The sequence below is a fragment of the Carcharhinus amblyrhynchos genome, chromosome 15 (genome assembly GCF_965287045.1).
Source record: "Carcharhinus amblyrhynchos chromosome 15, sCarAmb.v2.hapA, whole genome shotgun sequence".
In the NCBI taxonomy this organism is placed as follows: Eukaryota; Metazoa; Chordata; class Chondrichthyes; order Carcharhiniformes; family Carcharhinidae; genus Carcharhinus; species Carcharhinus amblyrhynchos.
Window position 1 is genome coordinate 47855418 of NC_137338.1, and position 24819 is coordinate 47880236.

General features: G+C 42.6%; 1 protein-coding gene and 1 non-coding gene across 2 annotated transcripts in view; both read left to right on the top strand.

The window, feature by feature from the left end:
• Nucleotides 1-5258: 5258 nt before the first annotated feature.
• The window catches only part of LOC145353294 (organic solute transporter subunit alpha-like), a 35554-nt gene continuing 15993 nt past the window's right edge, over nucleotides 5259-24819 (top strand). Inside the window, exons 1-2 of the mRNA XM_080203912.1 lie at nucleotides 5259-5432; nucleotides 23309-23463. Coding sequence (XP_080060038.1) covers nucleotides 5357-5432; nucleotides 23309-23463 — 231 coding nt within the window. The 5' untranslated portion in view covers nucleotides 5259-5356. The remainder of the gene's footprint in view (nucleotides 5433-23308; nucleotides 23464-24819) is intronic.
• Nucleotides 23529-23727, top strand: LOC145353572 (U2 spliceosomal RNA). Its single transcript, XR_013888743.1, has one exon. It is a non-coding gene; the product is annotated as a U2 spliceosomal RNA (small nuclear RNA).

Genomic DNA, 24819 nt, shown 5'->3' on the forward strand with positions numbered 1-24819 from the left:
GGTGCCATGTAAAAGGTTACTACACAAGATAAGAGCTTATAGTGCTGAGGACAATGCATTAGTATGAACAGAGGATTTGCAAAGTGACAGAAAACAGAGTTGGAATTAAATGGGTTATTTTCAACTTGGCAAACTGGAACTAGTATTGTGCCACAAAGACCAGTTCTGCGGCCTCAAGTATTTATGGTGTATATCAATGACTTTGATTAACAGACCAAATTTACTATAGATAAATTTGCTGACAATACAAAGATGGGAAAGCAAAGGAGGAAACAAAGTGTCTGCAAATGGATATTATAGGTAGTAAGTGAGTGGGCAAAATGTTAGTAGATGGAGTTATCCTTTGGGAAGATGTGAGGTTGTCCACTTTGGTTAGAAGAATAGAAAATCAGTATATTATTTAAATGGAGAGAAACTGCAGATTACTGTCAGGATACTCCTTAAATCATGAATCACAAAAAGTTAGCAGACAGGCACAACAAGTTCTGAGGAAGGCAAATGGAATATTAGTCTTTATTGCAAGGGGGATGGAGATAAAAGTAGGGAAATCATAAAGTTAAAATCTATTTGTTAGTCACAAATAAGTTTATATTAATATTGCAATGTAGTTACTGTGAAAATTCCCTAATCAGCACATTCCGGCACCTGTTCAGGTACGCTGAGGGAGAATTTAGCATGGCCAGTGCATTTAACCAGTATGTCTTTCAGCCTGTGGGAGGAAACTGGAGAAAAACCAAACAGACACAGGGAGAACATGCAAACTTCACACAGACAGTGACCCGAGTGGGCATCAAACCCAGATCCCTGGTGCTGTGAGGCAGCAGTGCTAACCATTGTGCCACCATGCCACCCATGCTATAATTGTACATGGTAATGGTGAGATTGCAGCAAAATTGTTATGTACAGGTTTGATCTCTTTATTTAAGGGGGGATATACTTGCATTGGAAGCTCAGAGAAGGTTCACTTGATTGAGATGAAGCAATTGGCAAATTGGGTCTGTATTCACTGGAGTTTTGAAGAATGATAGTGATCTTATCAAAATGTAAGATTCAAATGGGGCTTAACAGAACCTGTGGGGATGATTCCTCTCACCAGAGAATCGAGAACTAAGGGGCATATGTTCATAATAAGGAGTCTCCCAAGTAAGATTAAGGAGAGGAGGAATTTCTTCTTTCAGAGAGTCATTAATCTTTGAAATTTTCTATCTCAGGGAGGGAGTAAAAGGTTTTGGGGTAAATAGGAAAGTGGAGTTAAGATCACAATCAGCTCATCAATGATCTTCTGGAATGGCAGAACATGCTAGAGGGCTGAGTGGCCTACTGCTGCTCCTATTTCTGATATTATGTCTTCCTTTTTGAACGGTTGTATGAAAATTAATTGAACAGAAAGAGCATTAGGCAGAACTATGTTGTTGGAATAGTTACAGGTGTTGGAAAATAGTGCACCATTGGTGATTGTACTTGGCTCACGTAGAATTTTCCTGCTATAGGGTGGTGACTCACTTTCTTCTTTATCTGCTGGACTGGTGGGGTTGCCTTTGTGTTTGATGTTTGAAAGAATGGCAACACCTGAAAACTGAAGCTTGTTCTTTGAATATCTTATCAATATGTTCCTTTAATAAACGCCAAAGGAATAAAACCTTTGGAATGAAGGATAGTCTGAAGATTTTTCCCAAGGTGGAAGAGTCAATTACTAGGTTTAAGGTGCCAGGGGCAAGGTTTAAAGGAGATGTATGAGACAAATTTTTTACACAGAGAATAGTTGGTGCCTGGAACTCGTTGCTGGGGGAGATAGTGGAAGCGGATACAGTAGTGAATTTAAGGGCTGTCTTGACAAGTACATGAATCAGATGGGAGTAAAGGGATATGGTCCCTGGAAAGGTTTTAGTTAAACCGGGCAGCATGGTCAGTGCAGGCTTGGAAGGCCCAAGGGCCTGTTCCTGTGCTGTAATTTTCTTTGTTCTTTGAATTCAAATTGCATTAAAAGACTATTAATAACAGGCTTGAGGATTGGGAGCAGTTTAAAATTCAGCAAAGGAGAGCTAAGGGATTGATTAAGAAGGGAAAATAGAATATGAAAGTAAGCTCGTGGAGAACATAAAAACTAACTGTAAAAGTTTCTCTAGGTATGTAAAGAGAAAAAGATCAACAAAAATGAATGCAGGCCCCTTGCAGTCAGAAATGGGAGATTTCATAATGGGAATAAAGAAATGGCCGAGGAATTAAGTTCATACTTTGCTTCAGTCTTTATGTAGGATGACATGAATAATGTACCAGAAGTTCTGACAGAAACAGTGTTATGGTGTTAAGGGTTATGGAGAGCGGGCGGGTAAGTGGAGCTGAGTCCACAAAAAGATCAGCCATGATTTTATTGAGTGACAGAGCAGGCTCGAGGGGCCAGATAGCTTACTCCTGCTCTTAGATCTTATGTTCTTATATAAACAAGTTTTAGTGGGGAGTTGAAGGAAATCAGCATTGGTAGAGAAATGGTTTTGGGGAAATTGGTGGAATTGAAGGTGGGTAAATCTCCACGTCCTGATAATCTTCATTCCAGGGTAGTTAAGGAAGATACATTGGTAGTTTTTTGGAGTCTGGACTGATTCCTACAGATCGGAGGGTAGCGAATGTAAACCTACTATTCAAAAAGGGAGATAGAGAGAAAACAGGGAACTATAGACCAGTGAGCTTAACATCAGTACTGGGGAAGTTGCTAGAGTCCATTATCAAGGATTTTATAACTCAGCATTTGGTAGGCAGTGGTATAGTCAGACAGATTCAGCATGGATTTAGACAAGGGAAATCATACTTGATGAAACTATTGGAATTCTTTGAGGATGTGACTAGTAAAGTTGACCAAGGAGAATCAGTAGATGTGGATTATTTAAATTTCCAGAAGGTTTTTGATTAGGTCTCACATAACAGAGAACAAAAAACAGTACAGTACAGGAACAGGCAGTTCTGTCCACCAGTTCTGAGACAATACAGATGTCTTTCTAATCTAAAATCTTCTTGTCTCTACGTGGTCCATATCCTTCTATTCCCTGCATATACACATCTTGAACTTTGTTGTAGAATTTGCTTCCACCACCTCCTCCAGCAGTACATTCCAGGCATTCATCACCCTCTGTGTGAAAAACTTGCTCCTTACATCTCTTTTAAACTTCCCCTCTCACTTTCAATCAATGCCCCCAAGTAATTTACCCTTTGACCCTGGGAAAAAGACTCTGATTATCCATTCTATCCAAGCCTGTCATAATCTTGTAAACCTCTATCAGGTCTTCCCTCATCTTCCGATACTCCAACGAAAACAATCCAAGTTTGTTCAACCTTTCTTCATAGTCCATATCTTCCAAACCAGGCAACATCCTGGTAAATCTCTTCTGCACCATTTCCAAAACATTAACATCCCTTTGGTAGTGTGGCAACCAGAACTGCATACAATAATCCAAATGTAGCCTAACCAAAGTCTTATACAGCTACAAGATTTCCTGATTCCTATATCAATGCCCTGACCACTGAAGGCCGGCATGCTTTATGCCTTCTTGACCACCTTGTCCATCTGAGTTGTCACCTTCAGTGAACTGTGGATCTGCATGCCTAGATCCCTCTGTATGCTAATATTTCTAAAGGCTCTACCATTTACTGTATATTTTCTTTTTGGAGATCTTCCAAATTGCATCACCTCACATTTGTCTAGTTGGATTCTATCTGCCATCTTTCAGCCCAAATTTCCAGCCAATTTATATCCTGCTGTATCCTCTGACAAGCCTCCTCATTAACCGCTACTCCCCCAACTTTTGTATCATCTGCAAATTTACTAATCAGACCACCTACGTTTTTCTCCAATCATTTATATATATTACAAACAATAAACTATGATGTAAAGTTAAAGCATATGGGATTGCAGGTAATGTCTTGAAATGGATAGGTAGCTAGCTAACAACTAGGAAGCCAAGAGTTGGCATAATTGAGTCTTTTTCTGATTGGCAGTCAGTGACTGATGGGGTCCTGCAGGGTTCCATGCCAGGACCCCAAATGTTCACATTATAGATTAATGATTTGGATAAGGGAACTGAATGTATTATCTCCAAATTTGCAGCTGATACAAAGTTGAGTGGGAGGGTAAGTTGTGAGGAGGATGCAGTGATGCTACAGCATGATTTGGACAGGCTGAGTGTGTGGGCATATCATGGCAGACGCAGTATAATGTGAATAAATGTGAGGTTATCCACTTTGGTAGCAATAATAGGAAGACAGATTATTACTTGAATGTGAGTTGAGAGAGGTGGATACTCAGCGAGACCTTGGTGTCCTCATGCACCAATCGTTGAAAGTAAGTGTGCAGGTATAGCAGGTAGTAAAGAAGGCAATAGAATGTTGGCCTTCATAATGAGAGGATTTGAGTTTAGGGATAGGGATGTTTTGCTGCAATTGTTTAGAATGTTGGTGAGGCCAAACCTGGAGTATTGTGTGCAGTTTTGGTACCCTTATCTGAAGAAGGATGTCCTTCCATTGAGGGAGTACATTGGTTTACCAGGCTGATACCTGGAATGGCAGGTCTGTCATGTGAGGAGAGATTAAGTAGATTAGGATTATATTCACTGGAGTTTAGAAGAGTGAGAGGGGATCTCATAGAAACTTATAAAATTCTAACAAGGTTAGATAGAATGAATTCAGAAACAATGGGGGAGTCCAGAACTAGGGGTCATAGTTTGAGGATAAGGGGTAAACCTTCTAGGACTGAGGTGAGAAGGAATTTCTTCACCCAAAGGGTAGTGAATGTATGGAATTCACTACCAACAAAAGTAGTTGAGGCCAAAACGTCTGATTTCAAAAAGAAATTAGATATAGTTCTAAGGGATCAAGGGATATGGGTTAAGGGGGATCAGGATATTGAATTTGCTGATCTGCCATGATCATTTGAATGACTGAGCAGGTTCGAAGGGCTGAATGGCCTACTCCTGCTTCTATTTTGTATGTTTCTCAGCTGATGGGTGGTAATCAAAGTTGTTTCTAAGTTAGCAGAGATATTTAGCTCTGCCAGAACTTTATGAATGAACGGACAGCCTGTTGGCACTGATGTGGTGAGTTATTGATATTGAGAGATACTGGCCATTGCAGTGCTTTTCCAGCCAAGCTAACATTTCAGTTTAAAATATGTTTGCAATCTCGAGATTGCTTCCGAGCTTCTGTACTTGATGTTTACCATCGGCAAACGCTGAATCTCTGAGAGGCGAGAGTGAATCAAAGTGTGGGGAGTTGCAACAGATTGCCAGTGTGCAGTGACAGCCAGGCTGCTTTTGGTCTCAGTCCGCCTCCTGAACCCGAACATAAAGTTAGTGTGGCTGTTGGAGAGATGACTGACGGAGAAAACCAGAGCCTGGCCCTTTACTGCGGCTCCAGTCCACCCAAAGCCGCGGATATATTAAAGGGTGAGTAAGAAAATGGAGTTTAATTCAATCCTTACTGCCATGATGCATGAAAATTAGGATTTATGAATCAGCCGCTGGGAAAGGCAATGAAGATGCCGCAAACTGCTCCCGTTCTCAGTCTGGGCAGCTGGCGATGTGAAGCGGATCTGCAATGGGCACAGATGTCAAGTGAGGCGAGCCATCAGAGAGCCAGGTCCTGGGCTGAAATCTGAGGGTGTGCTGGGTGGGGAGAAGCTGGAGCCTGAGTCTCACTGAATACTGCAGGAGCCGGGCTGCTGTGAGGCGGGGCTGCCAATAGACACTTGTGTGGCTGCATTTAGTGGAAAGCTCAGGGGCTTTCTGAGCTAACTGGACATTGCTAACTTTTCGCTCTCTGCATTTCCTCCATTCTCCAACTCAATTCAACTCTCCTTGTAAATGAAGCGGCAAGAATGGGGCTGCTGCTGAGCTTTGCTCCACTGTCGGGGCGCAAGTGAATCCATCCAGTCATGTAGCAACAACGCCGTTTACCCTTCTAGCTTCGAACGGTTCAGAATTAACTGTTCCGTCTTTTTCAGAATGTTAAAAATATGAATAAATCTTTAATCTGTCGATCGCAGCATTTCCTAATTATTATTCCAGTTTATACAGCAGGTGAAGGGTTAACTAAACTTCTCTATGTTGTTAATATTGTAACTCAGTTCTTTTAATAATGCTTTAGGCAAATAGTTAGGATTCATTTACAATTCTAATATGCTTTTGTTTGGCACCCCGCTGCGGTCTGTAAATACAGTCTGACTTGATCAAAACACTGCAACCTGGGGGAGGCAGCCTTGCTGTTCTATTTCGACCCTTCACGTCTATCTGAGAATGGTTTTATTTCACACTGATGCTGAAGTTATTGATTGTGAAAGTCCCATAAAACACAATGGGCATGGAGAGAATGTTGAAGTTAGTATAGGTTGCTCCTAAGTGGCCAGCTCCATCGGGAACACCCACAGGAACTCTGTATCTCTATGCCCTGGCAATCCGCCATCATCCTTTACCCTGTCCCCTGTGCACCCATGTCTTCCGCTGTTTAAGTTTCTCTGGCTCTCATAATGGGAGCATTTTAGCCCTCACTACAAGTTAACTGCCAGGTTAAATTGTCACTTTAAATACCAAACCCCTGCACTTCGCTTATTTTCTTGGGCGCATCTGAATGCTTTCTCAAATCTGGTTTCCACATTTCTGACTTTTCTTAACATCAAGACTATATGATCATTGAACTACACTGTATAGTTCGGTTCCTGTGTCTTTCATCTTCAATCCAGCTGCTTATATTTTGAAATAACTTTGATCAGGGGTCTTGACAGGGCCGATGTGGAGAGAATGTTTCCTCTTGTGAGAGAATCTAGAACAAGGGACACTGTTCAGCTGGAGATGAGGAGAATGTTTCCCTCTCACAGGGTGGTGATAAGTCCTTGGAACTCTCTTCCTCAAAAGATGGTGGAAGCAGAATCTTTGAATATTTTGAAAGTTGAGCTAGACAGATTCTTGTTAGGCACCAGCATGGAAGGTTTCAGGAATAGGCAGGAATGTGGAGTTGAGATGAACTGTGATCTTATTGAATCGTGGAACAGGCTTGAAGGGCCAAATGGCCGACATAAAAATTCATCTTTTCAATTGTACTGTGCTTTGGTGAGACCATACCCGGGACAGTGTGCAGGGTTTTGTCGCCTTATCTAAGAAAGGGTATATTTGTCTTTGAGGTAGTATGATGAAGGTTCCTGGCTTCCTGATTGATTCCTGGATTTGAAGGTTTGTCCGATGATGAAAGGGTTCAATAGAGTGGGCCTCTAGTCTCTGCAGTTTAGAAGAATGAAAGGTGATATTATTGAAACATATAACATTCTGACAGGGTAGATGCTCTCGGTTACTTTCTTTGACTGGAAAGTCTAGAATTCTCAGAAATGATCCAACATTTGGGACTGAGATGAGAAGGAACTCCTTCACTCAGAGAGTTGTAAATATTCCAAAGCATTCTGAATGCTCATTTGTTGAATATATTTAAGGCTGGGATAAACAGATTTTTGGACTCAGAGGGAATAGAGAACGGACAGGAAAGTGGAATTGAGGTAAAGGTCAACAATGATATATTGAATGGTGGAGCAGGCTTGAGGGGACATATGGTCAACTCCTGCTCCTCTTTTTTATGTTCTTACATTCATTGTCTTTAGTCCCAGCCACAAACTCCATTCTCTAGCATCTCCATTCTTTTTGCAACAGTCTGAGGCTGATCCAGACCATTCTCAAAAAGTGCCATGTCTGACCGTAGGATGGGTTTCTGACTACTCAGCCCTAAGGTGGCTTATTTTCACCTCCATAAAACAGCCAACTCTGCCCATCCCTTAGCCCATCCACTACTGCAAGTCTTATTCGTATCCTTCATTATTTTAATGCAATCCCTAGCTGCCTCCTATGATATACTCTCTGTAAACTTCAGATCATCCAAACCTGAGTTCTAACTTGCACCAAGTCCCATTCACCCAAGCCCCTGTGCTCATTAACCTACATTGACTCCTGGTTAACCACCTCCTTGATTTTAAAATTTGAAACCTTGGTTTTGAATGCTGCCAGAGGTCCATCCTGCCTCTCTCTGTATTCCCCACCTAACCTCTGAGATACCTATGTTTCTGCAATTCTGATTTATTGAGTATCACCAATTTTATTGACTGCTTCACTGATGCCTGTGTCTTTAGCTGCCATGGCCCCATGCTTTGGAATTCCCTCCTTTTACCTCTCTGCCTCCCTTCCTCTCCTCCCTCCTTTAAGACACGCCTTAAAACTTATCTCTTTGACCAAACCTTTGGCCATCTGCCCTATTATCATCTTGCTTCCTGTCAGATTTTGCCCGATAATGCCCCTGTTAAATACCTTTGGATGTTTTACAACTTTAAGGGTGATACATCAATCAAATTGCTGTTGTGGTGATGCTTCTTTGCAAAAGAGATATTTTTAACAACAATGATTGCCTCAATTTTCAAGCAGCTGGTTGAAAAGTAAAACTGCCAAAGCCCCTGGAGCAGTTCATGTGCGCTGGTGTTACTAAAAATATTTCAGTCGCATTCTAATCTTACTACTGAGTTTCAGTTTCAAAGGAACAGGAGTAAGCCATTCAACCTTTGAGCCTCTTCACAATTTCGTAAGATCACAACTGATCTGTATCCTAACCCCATCCAGCTGCCTGGCTCCAGATCCAATGATATATTTAGTGAGCAAACTTCTGCTGATCTCAAATTTAAACGTATTAAGTGGCTTAGAATCTATATGTAGCGTGAAGTGGTGTTTCTCCCCTGAACAGCCTGGCCCAGTCTTGAAGATTATTTTTGCTTGACCAACACACCCCATCAATTGAAAAATATTCTGTTTACCTCTCCCATCAATTCCTTTCAAAACCCTAAATATTTCAATCAAATCACCCCATGACCATCGATATTCCATCAATACAAAACTGTTCAATGTGATTTCTCCTTATAATTGAATCATCAGATCACTGGTAATGTACTTCTTCAATTAAGATGCAAAGACTTAGCAGGAAAGGTGATTTAACTCTGGTTGACCAGAAAAGCTAAAGATTGGATTAGATCAGAGAAAGAGACTTATGAAGTTATCAATAGAGATGGAAGCCTGAGGATTGGGAATATTTTAGAATTCAGCAAAACAGGACCAAGAAACTAATAAAGAAGGCGAAAGCAGTATATGAAAGTGAACTGATGAGAAACATAGGGGGTGATTTTGAGCCTACACTCTCAGCCTGTGGGGATGGTGGTTCACGCTCAAACTCCAGAAAGCGTAACTCATGTTAGCGGGTTTCCCAGTTCTGGTCTTCCTGGTCCCTTACCGGCAGAATGGTGTGAAACATGCCGCAGGACTGCAGAAAACTTATTTTAATATATTAGTATGTCATTAGTGAGCATTCTGTCTAGGTCTTCTCTCCCTCACCGGATATTCAGTGGGCACTGGCATGCCATCACACTGGTGCCATTTACATCAAGTTCACCTAAGCATCAACTTGTTGTGGGGTCCCCCCAGGGTTGTAAAGCTGAGTATAGCCCCTGGGGGAGAGGGACATGGCCTCTCCCGTGGCACTGTCCTTTGGCACAGGCTGGCTCTGCCAGCTTGGCACCAAGACCATGCCGGCTCTGAATGTGGGGTGGGTGGGGAAGGGGCCAAGGATCGGAGGAAAGAGGAATGGGGCCGATGATTGGGAGAAAGGGTAGATGATCATGGGGAAGGGGAGGAAGGGGCCAATGATCGGGGGAGGGGGAAAGGAGTTGATGATTGTGGGGAGGGATGAGCAGGAAAGTGTCAATGATTGGGGGGATGTTGGGAGGGGAGAAGTGCCAACTCCGATGGGGAAGTCAGGAGGGGAGACCCTGCAACCTCTGTTGGGCTGGGAGGGAAGTTTATTCCTGTCATGATCAGGGTGTCCTTTAAGCATGGTGCCCCAGTCTCAGTGCAACCAGGTTTTGCTGGCACGTTTAGACCTTGCCTCCATGCATGATGGTGTGAAACACGCTCCCTTGACTTGTTTAGGCGGAGTGTTGTAAGAGCTGGAGAGAAAGTGGTGTGTTTCATTGAAGAGAAACATTCTGGTTTTCTCACTGGGAACAACATTATGGGAGGAATTTTCCCATCCCCTGCACTGCAGGAATCACAGCGGGCAAGACACAGAACATGCAAAGGTCCATTGACCTTGGGTGTGAATCTCTGACCTTGAAGCGAGCATGCCCAGAAAATCCCACACTCTGCCATTTTGTGATAACATTCCCCCCATAAAAACGGACTATAAATGCTTCTTTCGGCAGGCAGGAGTGATGGAGAGAGTGGAGAATCAAGGACGGAGACCTGAAACAGCTTTCAAGCTGATGGCATTGCCCCATTCGATTGATCCAGCCTCCCCTTGCCAGTGACATAATGGGGTTCCTGCCATGCATTGACGGAAACCCCTTGCGAATATATTTTAATATAGTTAGTGGCCTCCCTGCTGTAACATTCTCCTTTGTAGGAATGTCCTTCCTACCCTGGAGGTGTGACACCACAGCTCTTAGTAGGAGAGAGGGTCATGTCCAGGCAGTGCCCCCATGGCAATGCCATTGGCTCAGGATGCAGCAAGACCTGGAAGTCACGGACCTAACAAGATCGCAACTTCCGATTTTGCCACCCCTCGCTGACGATGTGATCAGGTTCATACTCACAATGGCGTGAACCTGATTCACATACGCTTGAATAGATTTTCATATTATTAACCCCCATCACTATGTATTGACTCCCCCCACAGTATATTCACACTGTGCTGATGTGACGTCACATTGGCGCGGTTTACAACAGCTGAATACAGATGTGAACCTATTGTGAGGATTTCCCCCTTGGGGGCAAAAATGACCCCAGGAGAGTGAGACATGATCAGGCAGTGGTCTGGCAATGTCAACCTGTATCAGGGAGCAGTACCAGGGTGGACCCCAGTGGGAGCCTCATGGGGGAGGATTCATTTTTATGTAGTGATGCCCAGGAGCAGTCATGGGAGCTGGGGATGGCAGTGATAGTTGTTTTGAGGGGGGAGGGTTTTGGGCATGGGTGCCAGTATTGGGTGTGACCTACCTGAGACCTACCTGGTGGCAGGGGGAGACGATCATTCATGTTCTGATCATGACGCCCTTTAAACACGGTGCCCCAATCTCAGTGCAGCCAGGCTTTGCTGTTGTGTTTAGGTCCAGCTCCCCTGCATGACATCATGAAACACATGCAGCTGTTTTTATTGACAGATTGTGGTAAGATCTGGAGACAAAAACCGACCCATTTCCCTAGCGGGAAACATGCCATTTTGCCATTCGGAAATAACACTCTGCTTCAAGCTGGATCTGTTAACCTGTCTGACTTGCTGACGCACCTTCCTGTGTGTGACCAATGACTAATTCTAAAGTTCGATTTAACCTAAGGAATGAGACTGCCTCCATCAACAAAGGTAATCGTCCACTCCCTGATGCACTGCATTGGCTACAGATTTGACTCCAACTCAGTTACTCCACTCGTTACAGCCTGTCAACTTGAACATATTTTAATAATTCCTATGCTAGAATTCTACTATCCTGCCCACCACGGGAATCGGAGCGGGCAAGGGGCAGACAATGGGAAGGTCCATTGACCTCAGGTGGGATTTTCCAGTCTCAGGTCAAGCCAGGCCGAAAAATCTCACCCCTACTCTCTGTTATATGTCTAATAACCAATCTCAATCCATGCTAATATATTATCATATATAGCCAAGTAATGGTCAGTCTCATGTAAAAGTCAGCCCCTTACTTTTGGCCCAAAATTTGTTCATTTCTCATGTGCCTCGTGGGGTAAATTGACTCCAGACTTTTTGCAAAAAACAAAATCCAACATTTTTATACTTACCACCTGCTCAATACTGAAGTCAGACTCACCCTGTGCAAAGCCTAATAGAATCATAGAATATCACACTATTGAAGGCAGCTGTTCAGCTCCTCCAGTTTACACATCAACATGTAACACCAAGGCTAAAACCTGACTAGTGTGTGCTATTTTCTCACCAATACCTCCTCCAATTAGGGGCATAACCAGGTTCTAAAGTTAGAGGGAGCGAGCACATAAAAAAGGCACCACGGCGGATACCAAATAATTTTAAATTCATTATACATTTGTATTTTGTATGTTAAATCAAAACATAATAAAAACAAGTGTGTTATTTAATTATTTTACATTTTAAATATGAAAAGAAAATGAAACAATATGAAAAAAGTATGAAGCAATTACAACAGCCTCTTTCATCTACGCTTCATTCTAGCAAAGTTATCTATTACTTTATTATAATCTACCTCAGTAGCCAACTGTCTTTCAATGGAGACCAAAGCTAACCCAGACAATCTATCCTTGCCCATTGTAGAACTAAGGTAAGACTCTATGTATTTGAGTCGGCTAAAGGATTGTTCTGCAACTGCGCTAGTTTTTGGTAAGGTCAGAAAAATGTGATACAATTTGGACAGGCTAGGATAATCACCAAATCTATTTACTCATCCAATCTCGGCTGGTGATGTCTGTTGGCAAGGAATGCTTGGTCTCGTCTGCCCGTTCGTCATAGTGGCTGCATATTTATGTCCTTCGCGGCCTCTGCAATTATCCTTGTGATTGCATGCCCTCTCAGGAGATTGCACGCCTTCCTCCTGCATGAAGTCCCCACATCCATTTCGCATCCTGTGATTTCAGTACACAGATTGAGGACTTCAGATCTCGGGAAGAGATATGAGGGGTCCGTGAGGAACACCCCATTGAAAAGGTGCCACTTTTGAAGAATGTGCTCAAGGGGAGCGGTCGCTTCTCCTGCTCCCCCTCTAGCTATGCCACTGCCTCTAATATGGCAAAGAAACAATGGCAGATACACAGTCCTGCAGCCCCATTCAAACTTAAAGCCGTTGAGATTGTAGAGTCGACAAATAATTGTGCAGCAGCTAGAAAATTCAAAGTTTTGGAAAAGAACATTGTAGATTGGTGGGTGCTGAAGAATAAATGTGCAAACAGAGGAAAGCTGAGCCTGTGGCTGCAGCTGGAAGATGAACTTCTTCCAAAAATGCATCAGTTTCACACTGGTCAATCTGAGTCTTCATTCAAAGAAATAAGCAAGCAAAGTAGGCACTGCAGTTTTCAAAACCAGGCCTGTTGTACCAGTTATATGAAGAGAAACAAATTTGTACTGTGACAAAATATCAAGATTTCACAGAATATGCCACAGAACTTGATGGTGGCTTATCACATTTCAGTAATTTAAAATCAAACATCCACAAAAGAATGGATACAGAATGGCCAGTATAAGGATCATGGATGATACTCTCATGAATTTTGAAATGGAAACATAGAAACATCAAAGAAGCAGGAGTAGGCCATCCGGCTCTTCGACACTGCTCTGCCATTCATTTTGATCATGGCTGATCATCAAATTCAATATCCTGATCCCCCCCTCTCTTCCATATCCCTTGATCTCTTTAGCCCCAAGAGCTATATCTAATTTCTTCTTGAAATCAGACAATGTTTTGGCCTCAACTACATTCTATGGCAGTGTATTCCACACATTCACCACCCTCTGGGTGAAGAAATTTCGCCTCACCTCAGTTCTCAGATATCCCTTATCCTCAAACTATGACCCCTAGTTCTGGATTCTCCCACCATTGAGAACATTCTTTCTGAATCTACCCTGTCTAATCCTGTTAGAATTTTATAAGCTTCAATGAGATCCCCTCTCATTCTTTTAAACTCCAGTGAATATAATCCTAACTGACTTAATCTTTCCTCATATGACAGACCTGCCATCTCAGGAATCAGCCTGGTAAACCTTTGGTGCATTCCCTCTATAGCAAGAACATCCTTCCTCAGATAAGGACACCAAAACTGCACACAATACTCCAGGTGACATGCCAGCCAGTCAAATGGTGAGCCTAGTTAGAGAGAAAGTAGCATTAGTGAAAATAACTGGCCATGAAAAGTAAATTCACAGTTCTGTTTTCAAGTATGCCTGATAGGACAAAGATTAAAGCAATGATTTTATTCAAGAAAAAAACCCTCCCAAAACAGCAATTCCCAGAAGGAGCAGTCACCTATATTCACGATGAAGGATGGATGGACAAAGGTGACTTGAAAATATGCTAAGAAAAGTTTCAAATTTCCAACCAGGAGGATTATGTAAAGAAAATGTCACTTCAGCTGGAACATATACAAGTCACACCATGTCAATGATGTTGTTGCTCAAGTTAGATAGAAAAACTGTGATATTTCAGTGATTCCCAGTGGTCTAACCTGCCTTATTCAACCACTGGATGTCTCTCTAAACAATCCATCCATCGTAAGTAGTCTCACAACACCAGGTTAAAGTCCAACAGGTTTATTTGGTGCAATCCATCCAAGGCTAGCATGAGATAAAAGTCAAATGACTGAATGATCAGAGGAGAGAAGACATTCAGCAAAGTCTCCAACGTTAGCAATCTTCTGCAAATAGGTTGTTGAGGCTAGGGTGAAATCAAAATGGAGATTGTCATTAAATCATTCAAGAAACATGTGCTATCCAATGCACTTAGTGGTGCAGATGATGATTATTTGTGGAATGATATGGCCCGTCACAATGCAATGGCTGCTGATGAAGATGATATTGATAGTCCACATGATGGTGCCATTCAATAAGCAGATTGTGGCCATTATTTGGTTCTGAAGATAAGGAGGAGGTAGATTGTTAGAAATTATAATGCACATATACTACTTGGTTTCTACTCAGTGGTTTCCTTTTCTGTTTTGAATAAAACAAGTGAAATTTAAATTTGTATGTATGCCTTTTGTTTTAGATGAATTTGATAAATTTGATGAATTTAAATAAAAATTAATAATGAAAATACTTCAGGCTCGCTTTGCATTACTTTCCCTCTATTCTCCTGTCTTAAATATCAAGGTTGTGTTTGTCACATTTTCAAAGTTTGGGCTAGTCTGGAATCTAAGGAAATCTGAAGGATCAAAACCAATGAATCCATTAGCTCAGTAGCTACATTTTTATACTCTAAGACGTAGGTCATCAGGTCTAGTGGACTTGTCATCACTTAATCCCATTAGTTTCTCTAATATTACCTTCTATGGGGATTTTTTAAAGTTCCTCTTCTCACCAGACCCTTTGTTCTGCATTACTTCCATAATTTGTTTTGAATCTTTTACTGTAAAGACAGGTACAAATTAGTTGTTTAATTTCCCTGCAATTTCCATTTCCTTACTCCTCATTAAAATTTCACTGGTCATGTTTCTTTCATCTCTTTCTATTTACATTCCTGTCAAAAATACTTACCATTCTTTTATGTCTCTTGCTAGCCTACTCTCAGTTTCTTTTTTATCTTGCCTTGTCAATTTATTGGTCCTCCTTTGCTGGATTCTAAAATCCCCCCTTTCCTTCAGGGACATGATTCTTTTTGGCAACATTATAAGACTCCTTTTTTTCTAATACTATCAATTGTGATGATACTGTGCCTTTAAGAAATGTGTTTATATCATAGCTCTTGTGAATGGTATGTTTAAGAGCCAGCTTTCTTTATATGGTGCCGGTTTGTCTGCTGCAAGCAATCTACATGCTGAGAATGTAGAAGAATAATTGATTCTAGATACAAGGGTGTTTGTTTTAATCTGAGCCAATCCATTTCTGTGTATTTTTGGTTTTTCCCCTGGGATTTCAGAGTAGGGTTTAATTAGGTTGATTGACAAGGGAAAGAGTCATGTGCTAATGGGAGAAGTTAAGCTACATAAATAGTTTGTTTTGTTTAATTTAAGATCCAAGGTTTGGACTTAACTAAACCATTTTCAAACTAAATGGGCAGGATTTTCTAGCCATTCCCACCAGTGGGATCTTTTAGTCCCGCCAGTGGCGACCCTCCTATTTTGGATTTGGTGCGGAGGGTGGGAACAGTAGGAAACCCCATTAACAGTGGTGGGACTGTAAGATCCCACTGCCAATGGTAAGCAGCAGCTGCCACAAACATATTGCAGTGGGAGCGGAAAATCCTGCATAATACAAAATTTTATAATATTAGCGTCTCTCTTCCCTTTACTACAAAATTGTTAATGAATTGTACAATACAGGTTTAAAATAATCTGTTCATTGGTTGCTTGCTTTACACACTGATCTTGCATGCATTCTATGTATGTTCTCTTCACACTATTACTGCAAATTTGGTTTCACCAATCTATACGTCGATCAAAATACCCCCTTGATTTTCATAATTATCGTTGTCACATGCTTCCTTAATTTTCTGATTTGTATTCTGTCCTGCACTACAGCTATTGTTAAGGCACCTATAAACAACTCCTGCCAATATTTTCTGCCCATTGCTTTTTCTTAGCTCTAAGCAAAAACTAATTTGTCTTCCTGATTTTCTGTGCTGGGATCCTTTCTCTCTGCTGCCTTCTCCACTCTTTATTGTTCGGGTTATCTCTTTTTTTCTGTTTTGCCACATTCTGTACAGCTGGTTGGGTTGTGTGATGTCAGAAAGCTCCCATCACAGCCTTTCGGTACACACAGGGGATGCCAATGTCTGTGCCCCTCTCAACATGGTGCACCATGCCAGGAGCTGCTGGTGGTGCAGCATGCCCCAAGAAAACAGTACTGGGCCTCTATAGCACCAACGGGATCTGGAAGGATTGCGATGGAAATGAAATCAGGCCATTATCACATTTAGCATTGGAACAGTTCATATGAAGTATTGGACCATGTGCCTTTGCAAGAACTAGAATGTAGCAGAGAGGTCTTGAGTTTAAAGTGCAAAAATATTTGACAATAGAACAGCTAGGAGGGAACTTCAGAGGAATGAAGCTAAAATATGCCTTTGGCTGGATTTCATTTTAAGATCGGCCAACGCTCTGTAACAAAATGTGCAATTAGTCATTTTACCAGATTTCTCTCTGACTTCGGAAGGTGTGTTTTTCAAAATCCCAACTGCTATTTTACCTTTGATTTTTCCTCAATCACCAGAAATATTCTCAGCAATACTATGCTGATGCTGTTTCCTAAAAGTTACCAAAACTTATCATTTCTGATGAATAATCATGTTGGGCTCCGTTTCTAGCTCCACAGACCTGATGTCAGACCTGCTGAGTTTTTCCACTACTTGCTTTTTATATTACAGCCATCCTATCTGCTTTTAAGAACACATGAGGTTGGATCAGTTATATCCTCTCTAGATCCTGCTTTTAACAAGTGTCAGTTTCTCATTCCTCTCCTTCATTCCTTCACTCAGTTCACTGATGACCATTTCTGTTCAGTGATCCTTCACCACACGTTTCATTGTTTTACTGCCGCCGACCCTTTTTTGTATCAAGAATCTGAGTGTTGTTTCAAATTACTGTTGTGATAAAATGCAGCACAGGGACCAAATGGAAGAAAGTCACATCTCCATCTGACTGTTGGTTTTAGTTCTTATTTGCCCACAGCCTGGTTCCATTTTTTTTTCAATCCAGTCACTTGCTCTTTGTCTAGAGTAAACAATCACCCTTTTCATTTTCTTTCCCCCCCTGGGTTTACCTTTTCACTGCCATGTGAGTAATTAATATGAGCAGGTTTTGTTGAATTTGTATTTGCATTAAGATATGTCTATTAAATACAGTTAACATTTTCTTATTCTTTCCTGGGATGTGGATGTCACTGTCTTGGCCAGCATTTGTTGCCCAGCTTTCATTGTCCTCAAATTGAATGGTTTTGAACCCAGTTCAGAGGGCAGTTAAGAGTGAACCACATTGCTGTGGGTCTGAAGTCACATATAGGTCAGACCAGGTAAGGATGGCAGATTTCCTGCACCTTTGGGTTACTAGTCAAATGACATTATCACAATTCCACTTGCTCACTACACTCCCCCTTTAAATGTGAAATAGATGCAGGGGGATAAAGACAGGAATTAACTACAAACAGAGCCAGATGCCATAAGCTCCTGGCTTGAGAGATCCGAAATTGAACAGCAATCGTGCTTCTCTGTTACTGGCTGTAAGTGTAAAAAGGATAGGCAAGAGTCCCACTCCTGTTGCCCTCTAGTGACTCTTGTTAGACAATGCAGGTGTGCAGAAATCACATTGGCTATGATGCAACTGAATACTGCGTTAATTCTTCTTGTATTGGGTCCAGTTTTGATCTCCTTATCTAAAGAAGGATATACTTGCCATGGAGAGAGTGCAACACAGGTTCATCAGATTTATCCCTGGAAGACAGGAATTGTCTTGTGAGGAGAGATTGAAGAAACTGGACCTGTATTCTCTAGAGTTTTGAAGAATGAGAAATGATCTCATTGCAATTTACAAAATTTTTACAGGGTATGTCAGGGTGGATGTAGATTTGATGTTTCACCTAGCTGGTGAGCTTAACACCAGGGAACATAATCTCAGAATAAGGAGTGGGCCACTTAAGACTGAGGTGAGAAGGAATTTCTTCACTCAGAGGATAGTGAAAATTCTCAGAGGGCTATGGAAGCTCAATCATTGAGTGTGATTCAGGACAGAAATCAATAGATCTCAGGAGACTGATGATATTCATAGAATGCTTACAGTATAGAAGGAGACAATTCGGCCCATCGAGCCTGCACTGACAACAATCCCGCCCTATCCTCGTAACCCCGCATATTTACCTTACTAATCCCCCTGAAACTAGGGGAAATTTAGCACGGCCAATCAACTTAACCCGCACATCTTTGTGGGATAGTGATGGATATGGTGATAGTGTGGGAAGATGGCATTGAGTAGATGATTAGCTACGATCTAACTGAATGGCAGAGAAGTCTCTATGGGCTGAATGGGCTCCTCCTGTTCCTATATTCCTACGTTCTGCAAGCTTAAAGTGTTTCGAACAAATGCTTGATCAGGGAACGGTATTCTTTATTACAAGAGGCAGGAGAAAGATTCAAGCTGCAGAATCTTTCTCAATAATAGTTATAATAACTTATATTTACAGTACTGTTTGTTAGCCCCATGCCCAAGAATGTTTTGTCTGCTGATGACCTCACGTGTCCCCATGTAAACAAAGTATCATATTCTCAAAGACAAGGAATCTAGAAGCAAAATACAAAATGTAAAGGGAAACAAGAAAACAGCTTGGTTTATCAGCTATAATACCTTAATCTCTAGCCACACATGGAAAATAACAGCAGACGTGCAGGCTAAGAGTTGTGGTGGAAATGTACGAAGAGAAAGGCAGCTTTCATGAATATACGCCACATTATAATGCATATTAATTGTATTAATACTTTGTTCCCTACATTGACTACAATCTACTCATATAAAACTGGATTTTCAGCAACAATATTAGTGAAAACTGAGTGAGGATGAACATTGACCCGGGCGTGCACATGTGCATGTTGAAAACACCTCAATACCCCGACAAAATTGTTGCTTGGTGTCAGCAAAAAGTTTCACATTAAGTCAAACAAAAATAAAATAAAAAAACATATATGTGCAATTGTATTTATAAAAGAGCCATGAAATTATTGTAACACAGGAGGACGTGAATAATTTGCCGGGTGTTAGCGATGGAAAGATGGTAGGAGTGGAGGGTCTGAATGAAATTATTGTTACTAGAGAGGCGGTGCTCGACAGACTGGAGGGACTGATTGTGGACAAGTCCCCAGGACCGGATGGAATGCATCCGAGGGTTCTGAAAGAAATGGCGGAGGTGATAGTGGATGCCTTGGTGGTTATTTTCCAAACGTCGCTGGATTCCGGGGAAGTGCCGGAAGATTGGAAAACGGCTAAGGTAATGCCGCTGTTTAAGAAGGGTGGCAGGCAAAAGGCAGGGAATTATAGGCCGGTTAGTTTAACGTCTGTTGTAGGAAAATGTTAGAATCCCTGATCAAGGAGAAAATAGCGAGGCATCTTGAGGAGAATTGTTTGGTAGAGCAGATGCAGCATGGTTTCGTTAAGGGGAAGTCTTGTCTGACGAATTTATTGGAGTTCTATGAGGATGTGTCTAGGGCGGTGGATAGAGGAGAGCTGGTGGATGTGGTCTTTCTTGATTTTCAGAAGGCGTTTGACAAGGTGCCTCACAAGAGGTTATTGCAGAAGGTCAGGGGGCATGGAGTTGGGGGTAGGGTGTTAGCGTGGATAGAGGATTGGCTGTCAAATAGGAGGCAGAGAGTGGGGGTCAATGGGTGCTATTAGGATTGGCGGTTGGTGACTAGTGGAGTGCCCCAGGGGTCGGTGCTGGGGCCTCAGCTATTCACCATTTATATAGATGATCTGGAGGAGGAAACCGAGTGTATGGTGTCGAAATTTGCTGATGACACCAAGATTGGTGGAATGGCAAATTGTGCGGAGGGTGTGGAGAGTCTGCAGAAGGATCTAGATAGGCTGGGCGAATGGGCCAGGAATTGGCAAATGGAATTTAATGTTGGCAAATGTGAGGTTGTCCACTTTGGTAGGAATAATGGTAGGAAGGATTATTACTTACGTGGCGAAAAACTGCAGCATGCGACGGTGCAGAGGGACCTCGGGGTCCTTGTGCATGAGTCGCAAAAACCCAGCCTGCAGGTGCAGCAGGTGGTCAGGAAGGCAAATGGGATGCTGGCCTTCATAGCGAGGGGGATTGAATACAAACGTAGGGAGGTCTTGCTGCAACTGTACAGGGCACTGGTGAGGCCGTAGCTGGAGTAGTGTGTGCAGTTTTGGTCGCCGCACTTACGCAAGGATATTTTGGCCTTGGAGGGAGTGCAGAGGAGGTTTACTAGGCTGATTCCGGAGTTGAGGGAGTTGAACTGTGAGGAGAGGCTGAATAAACTAGGCTTGTACTCGTTAGAGTTTAGAAGAATGAGGGGAGATCTCATTGAGACGTATAAGATGTTGAATGGGATGGATAGGATAGAGGTAGAGAGGCTCTTCCCGCTCAGAAAGGACAGTAGGACTAGAGGGCACAGCCTCAGGATAAAGGGGGGTGCGGTTTAGAACGGAGTTGAGGAGGAACTTCTTCACTCAAAGGGTGGTGAATCTCTGGAATTCTCTGCCCGTTGAAGTGGTGGAGGCTGCCTCGCTAAATATATTTAAGACGCGGGTTGATAGGTTTTTGATATGCAAGGGGATTAAGGGTTATGGGGAGAGGGCGGGAATGTGGAACTGAGCCACGACAGATCAGCCATGAGCTTATTGAATGGCGGGGCAGGCTCGAGGGGCTAGATGGCCTAATCCTGCTCCTATTTCTTATGTTCTTATGTATCGACACGCTGCGCTTGGTTGAAGTCATTAGGTTACGTTTCAGCTTCATTTGAAGCAATTTTTTCAAGTGGCATCTTGGCCTTTTGGCTAGGATGCAAATGAGATCAAGTCTTGGAGGAGGAGCTACACCTACTCCAATCAGCTTGGATCATGTAGATCAAGCCCAAGACAGGTGGCGAGAGCCTTGTCTTATCAGCTTGGATTGGGAATGTCCCAATTTGTTGGGACTCTGAATTGGATTTGATTTGATTGGATTGAATTGGGATAAAGAATTAAAAAAATGTTTAGTTGAACTCCTTTACTGCTCATGAAACACCACAGCCTATTTGAAAAACATATTTAAGTTGTGACAGGGTGACATGGTGGTTAGCACTGCTAGCTCACAGTTCTCCCAGGTTCAATCCAGCCTTAGTTGACTCTCTGTGTGGAGTTTGCACATTCTCCCAGTGTCTGCGTTAGTTTCCTCCGGGTGCTTTGGTTTCCTCCCAGACTCCAAAGATGTGTGGATTAGATTAACTCTCCATTCACCTGAAGAAGAGGGAAACTCGAAAGCTAGTGAGTTTACCATCAAATAAATTGGTTGGACTTAAACCTGGTGTTGTCAGACTTTTTACTGTGTTTACCCCAGTCCAATGCCGGCATATCCACATCCAGATTAGGTTGTTCAGCCATGCTAAATTGACCCTTAATGTCAGGGAGGTTATCAGGGTAAATATGTGGGGATAAGGGGATAGGGCCTGGATGAGATTTTAGTTGATGCAGGCTTGATGGACCGAATGATCTCTTTCTGCACTGTAGGGATTCTATGACTCTAATTGGTAATTTCCCAACCAATATCTGGGGGCAGGCGATTCTCCTGATTTTTTAGCGCAGTGGGCCGGGAGATTTAAGCAAGGCCAGATTAGTATGATCCATGCTGAGCATCTGGCCCCGAGCATGGCTCCCAGCACCAGATTTCTGGCACCATCAGCTCTGTGCCAGAAATAGGCGCAGAGCTGCCTAATGTATTCAAGACGCATTTAAATCAAATTTAAATATAATTAACAGGCCCGGGACAGAAGTCTCCGTACCCACTAGCATCTCCCCCGCTGCCAGGAATATTTCACTCCAGCAGGTTTACAGTAGCTCCCCATTAATGGTGAACTGGTGGCCTGACCCCGCTGAAGTGAAGAGGAGGGCAATTGGAGCCCCCCTGAGGCTTGGCTGGTGAGGAGGTGCCCTGTGAGTATTGGCACCTTGGCAGTGCCAGCTTGTGCCCCCAGCACTGCCTAAGTGGCAAAGTGGCAAAGTGCCAATGCCCAGGGGGCACCTTGGTATTGCCCATTGGGCATGGGGCAGTGCCGAGGAGGCTGGATCTAACGGGTTGGGGCCTGATGGGAGACAGGTCCTCTGAGGGTGATGGGTGGGGAGGTACCACTACCACCCTGCAGCCAGGATTGGTGGGAGAGGGACGGAGGCCAGCGATCAGGGCTGGCCATCGGGATGGTAGGGTATTTAGTTTGCAGAGGGGAATGGGCGGGGGGAGGATTTGTGCAGTAGGGGGTCGGCACTGCAGGGGGCTGGGGGGTATTGGGAGATCGGGGCTGCAGGGGTGGGGAGGGTTGAGGCTAAACCCGGGCTTGCTTAGGGGAGGCAATGATCAGACCACGGTTGTGGTGAGACAGCCAGCAGTTGCAGGGATTGCGGGGCTGACCAGTGATCAGGCTGTGGGGAGGTGGAGGGCCAACATTGCAGGGATCACCGGGCTGGCCAGTGATTGAACTGGCCAGCAATCAGGAGGCCAGCAGGCAAGGGCCACTGTGCATGTGCTGATCTCAGTGCTGACAGATTGGTGGATACACAGTGGCCCGCTCAGCGCTGTGCTGCTGGTCTCTCCAGTGGGAATAGGCCCTGCCACTGATTTTTATGTGATTTACACTGGTGCCCTCAGCAGTGCACAGAGCATGGGAGATTCTTTAAACTCCCACTGAAAAAAACATGAATTACTTCAGTTGTCACGCAAATTCAACACTTGGAATTTCTTTGGGAAAATCGTTCGCCTGGTATTTATTCAGCTACAAACAAATATCAACACATTTAAGAAATATATAAAAATGGAGATGTCTCATTTAAATAACAAATTTTGTTTCTTTCCACAGACTTAAGTGTGTCTGCTATCATCTTGTACAGTCTTCTCACTCTAATGACTGTTATTGCAAATCTTGTGTATTTTGAGGAAGTTATCTACCTGATAAGAAAAGTCCCTGCCACAAACAGGAGAGCGACTATAATGTGGGCCAGTGGTTTATCACCTGTAAGTACACGCTACAACATCTAGATGAGAAATTCATATTTTTCCTGTCTGGGGCACCTGCCTGTATTAACTCTCAGCCTTTTGGCTAAGATCAAGTGTAGTATTGACATGCTGTACTTGGTTGAAGTCATTAGGTTACATTTTAGTTTCATTTGAAGCAATTTTTTCAAGTGGCATCTCGGCCTTTTGGCTAAGATGCAAATGAGATCAAGCCTTGGAGGAGGAGCTAAATCTACTCCAATCAGCTTGGATCATGTAGATCAAGCCCAAGACAGGAGGTGAGAGCCCTGTCTTGTCAGCTTGGATTGGGAATGTCTTAACTTGTTGGGACTCTGGATTGGATTGAATTGGAATAAAGTATTAAAAACAAAATTTCAATTTCCCATTAGGTTTCAGCAGTCTCCCCTTTTCTATGTTGCTATATTTTTTGATTCCTCCCAAGGGTTTTCAAATTGAAAAGTCACCTGTTCCCAAAAGTTGTATGGGCAGAACTTGGAATTTGAGAACTGTGACCCTAAAATAATTGGCAAATGCGAGCATTTTGTGTGTTTGTCTGAAAATCCCCTCATCCATTTTATCAAGATATGAACACGTTTATTTGAAACACCTGAACTAAAGTAAAGAGCAGAGGAATTTCAAACAAATCTGTTCAGTGTTTATATGTTGTTACTTGGTATCCTGTTGTAAATTCTTTATGATTATTTAGCATTGTATTTTAAATAACAATTCATTGGAAGCCACCTGCAAAGAACATAAAAAAAAGATTCTGAATAAGAAAATAGTTAAATTTTAAAGTAGATATGTGCTACCTACCTAATAGGTGATTAATCAGCCGCATTCAATGTGCCGTACACATCAGACATCTTTCTATCCGCAAATACACAATTCATGATATCACCGTATCTTTATACATGCAATTTTGATTTGATTTGATTTATTATTGTCATATGCATTACCATACAGTGAAAAGTATTGTTTCTTGCGTGCTATACAAACATACCATTCATAGAGAAGGAAAATGAAGAGTGCAGAATGCAGTGTTACAGTCATGCATAGGGTGTAGAGAAAGATCAACTTAATACTAGGTAAGTCCATTCAAAAGTCTGAAAGCAGCAGGGAAGAAACTGTTCTTGAGTTGGTTGGTACGTGACCTCAGATTTTTATATCATTCTTCTGAAGGAAGAAGGTGGAAGAGAGAATGTCTGGGATGCGTGGAGTCCTTAATTATGCTGGCTGCTTTACCAAGGCAGCAGGAAGTGTAGACAGAATCAATAGATGGGAGGCTGGTTCTTGTGATGGATTGGGAAACTCCAAAATTTGGAAACTCCAAAAATGCTGGTAACAGTAAATCTGGCA